The sequence below is a fragment of the Cetorhinus maximus genome, chromosome 16 (assembly GCF_964194155.1).
Source record: "Cetorhinus maximus chromosome 16, sCetMax3.hap1.1, whole genome shotgun sequence".
Lineage (NCBI taxonomy): Eukaryota > Metazoa > Chordata > Chondrichthyes > Lamniformes > Cetorhinidae > Cetorhinus > Cetorhinus maximus.
Window position 1 is genome coordinate 14,756,229 of NC_135894.1, and position 8,269 is coordinate 14,764,497.

The 8,269-nt window shown below is 39.0% G+C and overlaps 1 protein-coding gene across 5 annotated transcripts in view; it reads left to right on the forward strand.

The window, feature by feature from the left end:
* sh3kbp1 (SH3-domain kinase binding protein 1) overlaps window positions 1–8,058 on the forward strand; it is a 261,615-nt gene extending 253,557 nt beyond the window's left edge. For all 5 annotated transcript variants that reach the window (XM_078559394.1, XM_078559396.1, XM_078559395.1 and 2 more), the window contains 2 exons: window positions 869–932; window positions 7,276–8,058. In XM_078559394.1, coding sequence (XP_078415520.1) covers window positions 869–932; window positions 7,276–7,317 — 106 coding nt within the window. In that variant the 3' untranslated portion in view covers window positions 7,318–8,058. The remainder of the gene's footprint in view (window positions 1–868; window positions 933–7,275) is intronic.
* The last annotated feature ends 211 nt before the right edge of the window (window positions 8,059–8,269 follow it).

Consider the following 8,269-nt stretch of genomic DNA (forward strand, 5'->3'; position numbering starts at 1 on the left):
GCTTTTCACAACACCGTCTATTTCCCCTGTAAACAGCCTTGACTATAATGACAGAAGGTTCTGAAATTCCAGATAATTGTCACCACTGGCTTATTGAGTAAATCCTGCTTTTATTGATAAAATACCAGCTGCTCATAACACTTGCACGGCTTGAAGGCTTCATGTTGACTCTCAATTCTGGCTGCAGGTAGCAAAGTCTGATTTGCTCTTAGATTTAGCAGGATTGGAAAGTTCATGGGTTTCTGGTGATCCATAATGATTCATTGACAGAACTTATAAATTATTGCAAGGGAAAAGAAATAGTTGTGTTATCTTTTTCCTGTAAGACAGTATCTTTTCTAATTGCATTTTTGATCATTTGATGAGCAGTGAATAATTAACACAGTCATTGGCATGTGATCTCAATACTCACTTGCAAGATATTCTCACATGAAATTTAACTTTCTGGTGATTGAGTTGATAAACAGTAACAGAGTGATCCTTGGTTACTGAATAGTGGTAAATGTTAATGCTGTCAATAGATGCACATGAAGTACATTTACCTGTATTGTGTGTAGGGGCTTTTCTACTCAAATTAATGAATCTGGCTAAAACAGTGTCACTTCAGCCACACTTATGGCTAGTCAGTGATTTGAATCACTCAACGTCAATATGGAGACTAGGACACTTCCTCTCGTTGTATCCCAACATATCCTCCTCATTTATGCATTTTGGTTTAAAACTATTTTGAGGATAATGGGAAAAGAGTTCAGGTAATTACAACAAGCTCGAACTTATTCAAGCCTACGAAAACATCAACTTGCACTTGTATAAGGCTTTAACATAAAGCATATAAAAAGGTTGAAATGTTGCTACTTTATTTTGGCAGAAAAGAGATCACACAGTTAATGAATGAGTTGGATGAAGAAAAGAAGATCCGTATATCATTGCAAGTGAGTCATATCTTTAATATATAAAGCTCATGGAATCCTCTGTTCAGATAACTGTTATCACGTTACCAGACAGGTGGTTCAGGGATGGGTCTTATATAGTGTCAGTGGCGTGCTTTCAAAGGTATAGTTAATTTCTCTGGGTTTAACATGGATTAACATCCCAACACTTATTTGCTTTTTTTAATATAGGCTTTAAGCATCTGCAATATAATTTCTTCACGTAGTCACTGTAACATCAGTAAGTTTAAATCAGAACCTATTTGTCATTGAGTGCTATGTTCCAATTTTTCTTGACTTGATTTCATTGGGGTTACAACTAAAGATATAACCTCTTTATATCAGATTTAGTTATTTGAATATTTCCATGCATAGTCCACTGATTTGATCATAAGTGTGATGTATACATTAATGGTTAATTAATACTACTAATATTAAAATGACTATCCTATTGTTAATCTTAATTGATACCCTGGCCAAAATTAATTTGTTTTTATTATTATTTCTTCGGACGTGAGCATCTCTGGCAAGGCCAGCATTTAATGTACACCCCGAATTGCATGTACTGCCTACGCCTTAACTGCTATAGATCATGTGGTGTAGGTACACTCACAGTGCTGAAAGTAAGAGAGTCCCAGGTCTTTGACCTAGCAGCAGTGAAGGAACGGTGATATAATTCCAAGTTAGGATGATGTATGGCTTCGGGTGGAACTTGCAGGTGGTGGTGTTCCCATGTATCTGCTGTCCTTGTCCTAGGTGATAAAGGTCATGGGTTTAAAATGCTGTTTAAGGAGCCTTGGTGAGTTGCTACAATGCATCTTATAGATGGTGCACACTGCTGCTACTGTGTCAGTGGTGGAGGGAGTGAATGTTTAAGGTGATGAATGGGGTGCTGATCAAGCGAGCTGGTTGGTGCTGAGTTTCTTGAGTGTTCTCGGAGCTGCACTCATCCAGGCAAGTGGAGAGTATTCTGTCACACTCCCTACTTGTGCCTTGTGGATGGTGGACAGGCTTTGGGAAGCTGGAGAATTTCCAGCCCCTGACCTTCTCTTGTAGCCGCGGTATTTGTGTAGCTGGTCCAGTACTTTCTGGTCAATTGCAACCCCCAGGATGCTGATGGTGGCATTTCAGTGATGGTAATACCACTGAATGTCAAGGGAGATGGTTAGATTCTCTCTTGTTGAAGATGGTCTTTGCCTTGCACTTGTATGGATGAATATTACTTGCTAATTATCAGTCCAAGTCTGAATGTTGTCCAGGTCTTGTTGCATGAGGGCACAGACAACTGAGAAGTTGCAAATGGTACTGAACATTGGGCGATCATCAGTGAACATCTCCACTTCAATGACCTTCCCTCCAACACAAGGTCAGATGAAGCAACTGAAGATGTTTAGGCCTAGGACACTACCCTGAGGAACTGCTGCAGCAGTGACCTGGGGCTGAGATGATTGGCCTTCAACAACCACAACTATGTTCCTTGAGTTAAGTATGACTCCAACCAGTGGAGTTTTCCCCAATTCCCATTGACTTTCAATATTGCTCAGCCAACCAACCAATATCAAAAAACAGGTGACCTGATCATTATCACATTGTCATATGTGGAACTTTGCTAGGTGCAAATTTGCTACTGCATTTCAACGCTGATAACACTTAAAGTACTTCATTGGCTATAAAACACTGGGACTTCCTGAGGAATGGTGCTCTTCTCAGTTTTTTCTATTTGCCTCAGTGGTGGTGCTCTTGCCTCAATTAAAGGTTGTGGATTTGAGGCCCCCAGTGAATTGAGAACATAATCTAGGCTGAATTTCCAGTGTAGCACTAAGGGAGTGCCACACTTGTCAGTGGTGCCATCCTTTCAGACAACAGGTCAAGCTGAGGTCTAAATGTTCTGGGACCTCCCTAGGTTGTGAAAGGAGTTTTATACTGCAGGTCTGTTTGCTCTTTCAATATCTTAGCCATTTGAAATAAAACATTCTCTTGTGCATTAATCCTGGGCTAAAATAGGCTCAGAATACACTTTACAGCCACTGTACCCAAGTTATATTATGGACCATGAGCAACCCTAAGGATGGTAAATTTTGAGTCGCACTCCTAAAATATTTTGCCAAAGACTTCCTAATCTTAAAGCTCCTTAGAGGCTAAGAAGACTGACTAAGCACATGTTTGTAATAAACTGTGTTTGACACCTCTGTACAATTGAGCATAATCCCCAAACAAGTAATCCCCTAATTACAGCTATTTGTTGCCTTTGCAATGCCAAAGTTTGACTGCACTTTTGACAAGAGTTGCAGTTAATAATATATTAAGGATAGACTGGTGGTTCAGCCATGGAGCAGACCCTGGAATTATTATCTGTTTATAAGATACAGAAGGAATCACAGATATTTAAGGACTGCTGCAATTAAATCTCAAATAATGCTCCTTGTGGAAAATCTTTTCTCTCTTTGCACTTAGCAATTTTCTTGAAAAGCCAAAGTACTGGGTGCCACTACTTGCACAACCAGACCTTCATGCTGTTGAACACTTCATCACACTACCTCCTATATCCAGCAAAATCTGCAGAGCAGTTTTCCCACCAGTAAAATGGAGGAACTGTATTAACAGCAGTGTTTAGACAGAGTAACAGGATAGTGCTCCATGGTTTTGTTTCAACTTGCAGTAAGTTTCCAGTGCCAGCCTGCTGTTTTAGGGAGATGGAAAGTTCCAGGTTGGATGCTTCCCCATTAGCAGTTCCTTCTTGCACAGCTCCCCATAGCTGAATTCTGAGTTACATTAGCTGAGAGTACATCACATTTGGTATGGAGTGCATGGAGATGCTGATGAAGAAGCACCTTATAAACAATCCTAATTTAACTGCTCATATTCCTGCTACATCCAGTTGTGTTAAATCCGCTATTGGTGAAAAACTACTAATTTTGGATTAGTTCCTGTTCCAGTGTGCATTAACCTTGAATTGTATCAAACTAGGAGCCATTTGCCACTCCTTGAGCATTTAGTACAATTAGTTGGGAATCTCATGTTTTTTACCTGGGTGCAGTGTATTATTTTTCAGGTAGCACTTGCTCTCCAGTGTTTCTGAATTGCATATACAACAGAGAAGCTTTTTCTTTTTGTTGTCAAGCCAATTTGCACACTAGCTGTCTGATATATCAGTAATTACAGGAGTTGCTGTCTTACTTGAGTCTTGCATTATGAAAGTCTTGCCCATTGCGACTGCTATACAAAGCCATTGTCAGACTGCAGCTGGAGGGCACAGCGCTTTAGAAAGAATGTTTGCCTTGGACAGGGTGCAGCTGAGTTTCACCAGAACGTTACCAATATTTTAAGGGTTAGTTTATGAATTTATAAAAAACTAGATTTTGTATTCCTTGAAATGAGAGTTATAGGGTCATTTTATTGAGGTTTATAGGATTTTAAAAGAAATTGATACGGTAGATAAACTTTTTACTGCTGGTGAAGGGGTTTCTGAAAGGGGTGTGCAACCTTGAAATCAGAATCAGACTGTTCAGGAAAATCAGGAAACACTTCATCCAAAGTGTGGAATGCTCCCAGACAAAGCAAATGTTAGTTCAGTTAATACCTCATTGATTTTTGCTAGCCAAGGGTATTAAAAAAAAAGCCAAGGCAGATGGCGAAGATACAGATTATCCGTAATTGCCTTGAAAGGCAGAGATACAAAAGGGGCTGAATGGTGTACTCCTTTGATCAAATACACCTTGGCGTGCTCATGGACTTTTGTGAGTTGTGACAGTGGAGAGGGCATAATATTGCAGCTGACATTTAACAGCAAGAGACTGGATGGGCATGTTAATCAATGAGTAATGAAAATATGAGTGATCTAGTCTAGTGGAAATGATCTTGGATTGGAAGATGTAGAATCCAAATGGATGGAGGTAAGAAATAACAAGGGGAAGAAGATACTGGTGGGAGTAGTCTATAGGCCCCCTAACAGCAATACTGTAGAACAGAGAATAAATCAGGAGATGATGAAAAAGGCAGTACATTAATCATGGGTGACTTTAATCTTCATGTAGCTTGGTAAAATCAAATTGGCAGAGGTAGCCATGAGCAAGAATTCAATGTATTCAGGACAGTTTCCTAGAACAATATGTTGTGGATCCAACCAGGGATCAAGCTATTTTGGATGAGGCAGGTTTAATAAATGATCTGAGTAAAAGATCCCCTAGAAAACAGTGACTATAACATGGTAGAATTTAGCATTCAGTTTGAGAGTGAGAAACATGGGTTGGAAACAGCTGTGTACTAAACTTAAGGGTAATTACAAAGGAATGAGGGCAGATGGAGTGGGCTGCGAAAGGCATTTAGCAGAAAAGACGGTTGATGAACAATGGCAGACGTTTAAAATAGTTCAGCTAAACCAACCATGGTTAACCAAGGAAGTTAAGGATAGTATCAAATTGAAAGGAAAAAAACATACAATGTGGCAAAGATTTGTGGCAAGCCAGAGGATTGGGAAAGTTTTAAAAACCAACAAAAGATGACAAAAAAAGGAGAAAATAAATTTTATGGGTAAACTAACAATATAAAAAGAGGATGAGTACATTTATAAAGAGGAAGAGAGAGGCCAAAGTGAATATAGGCCCCTTAAAGAATGAGGCTGGGAAAATAAAAATCGGGAACCAGGAAATGGCAGAGGAGTTTAATAAATACTCTATCAGTCCTCATGGTAGAAGACACTGATAGCATCCCAAAAACACTAAATAATCATGGGGGAGGAAATAAGTACAATAACTATCACTAGAGAAAAAGTACTAGGGAAACTAATGGGGCTAAAGGCTGATTAAGTCCCCTGGACCTGATGGGTTGCATCCTAGGATATTAAAGGAAGTAGTTACAGAGATAGTGGACGCGCTGGTAGTAATCTTCCAAGAATCCTTAGATTCTGGAAATGTCCCAGATGATTGGAAAACTGCCAGTGTAACACCCTTATTCAGAAAGGGTGACAAAAAACAAGTAACTATAGGCCAGTTAGCTTAACATCTGTCACTGGAAAAATGTTAAGAGTCTGTTATAAAGTATGTAATAGAGCATTTAGAAATGCATAATATAATTAAGCAGAGTCAGCATGGTTTCATGAAGGGGAAATCATGCCTGACAAATCTATTAGAATTCTTTGAGGAGGTAACAGGCAGGATAGATAAAGGGAACCAGTAGATGTAATATATTTGGATTTCCAAAAGATGTTCGATAAGGTGCCGTACATAAGGTTACTTTATAAGATTAGAGCCCATGGTGTCGAGGTAGAATTTTAGCATGGATAGAGGATAGGTTAACTAATAGAAGACAGGGTTAGGATAAAGGGGGGCATTTTCAGGATGGCAACCTGTAAAGAGTGGAGTGTCACGGGGATCAGCGCTGGGGCCACAATTATTTTCAATATATATTAATGACTTGGTGATAGTACATTCACTTTTCTCATCCAAGTTTGTGGATGACACACAAGAGTCTATGGATAGGTTAAGTGAGTGGGCAAAAACTTGATAGTTGAAATATGTGGGGGAAAAGTGAGGTTATGCACTTTAGCAGGAAGAATAGAGGAGCTGAAAATTATTTAAATAAAGACTGCAGAAAGCTGCAGCACGGAGAGATTTGGGGGTCTTCGTGTATGAATCACGAAAAGCTAGCATACAAGTCCAGCAGGTAATAGGGAAGGCAAATGGAATGGAGTATAAAAAAAATAGGGAAGTCTCAAGACACTACACACACCTAGAATACTGTGAAGTTTTGGTCCCCTTATCAAAGGAAAGATATACTGGCATTGGAGGCAGTCCAGAGAAGGTTCACTAGGTTGATCCTGGATATGGAGGGATTTTCTTGAGAGGTTGAGCCTGTACTCGGAGTTTAGAAGAATGAGGTGCGACCTTTTTGAAACGTATAAGATTCTTAGGGGGCTTGACAGGGTAGATGCTGAGAGGCTGTTTCCCCTTGTGGGAGTCTAGGACCAGAGGGCATAATCAGAGTAAGGGGGCGCCCATTTAAAAGAGATGGAGGGATTTCTTCTCTGAGGGTCATCAATCTGTGGAATTCTTTACCATAGAAGGCTGGGTTATTCTTAGCCTTGAATATATTTATTTTTTATCAGGAAGAGAATCAAGGGTTGTGGGGAAAAGGTAATTGGAGTTGAGGATTATCAGAATGGCCTTGATTTCATTGAATGACAGAGCAAACCCAATGGGCTGAATGCCTACTTCTCCTATATTGTCTTTTTTGCCACTTATCACTAGAGCAGTAGTGTTTGGATCATTGATTTGATACAGATGATATGCCTTCTGTTCATTATCCTCTAATTTCCGATCAATAAAGCTTACATATTTTTTGTTTACAGCTGGAAGTGGAAGGAATTAAGAAAACACTTCAATCAAAGTGACAGTTCCCTGGATTGAAAATGCTGCAGCAACACTTCTGATCACTCCAGGACTTAATGCAGCCAAATTTAGTTTTGTGCCAAATTCATTTTGTAAACATTAGCCCCCTGCATCTTTTCTAAACAGGTTTTCAAGTTTTGTAATGCAAAATAGTCTCGGTCACATAACAGCAGAGTGATTTACTATGTCCCTGTACTAAATGCACTGATGTCCAAATGGCTAAAGCTGGAGGCTTAATGCATATATTTTTGTGTATGTATATAAAATATATATATACACATTTACAATGAAGTAATTCAGTATGTCAGACACAAAGCCCACACTGGTACTATTGATATTTTGCAATAAAGAAAATGTAATGTTTGGGTGCCAGTTTATATATGCCTGACATTGATGTTGTCCACTTATTTTTCTGCATTGACATGTTTGTTCATTTTGTTGTGATACTACATCACACACCTACGTTAAACATTGTCTTCATCTGTTGTCAAATGTCCTTTTCTGGGTGCTTTGTATCTTGAAATTATCCCTCAAAGTACAGCAATGGGTGTAGTGAGAACAACATTCTTCTAACCAAATTAACCAGAGAATGTACAAATTAAAATTGGTGCCTGAGCAAAATCCCTATTAAATGTTGCCAGCTCAATGTGCCCATTAGTAATGTACTTCTGAGGGAATTATTTCAAACAGATTAGAACTGCATTTCAGATTGATTTATTAAATACATAATTGCTATTTTCAAAGATTGTCTGGATACTTTCTTTTACTTAAGACTGGAAAGGCCTTTGATTCCAGAAAGACATGGAGTCGGTGCCAGATCCTGTAACAATTTAGGTTGTAAAATGAGTAACTGAACAAAGTCCAATTGTGTAGTAATATAATTCTTTAAGCTGACAAGAGAATGATGATCTTGTCTATTTCATCACCCACAACAAAAATCAGGTCTCAGGTTTA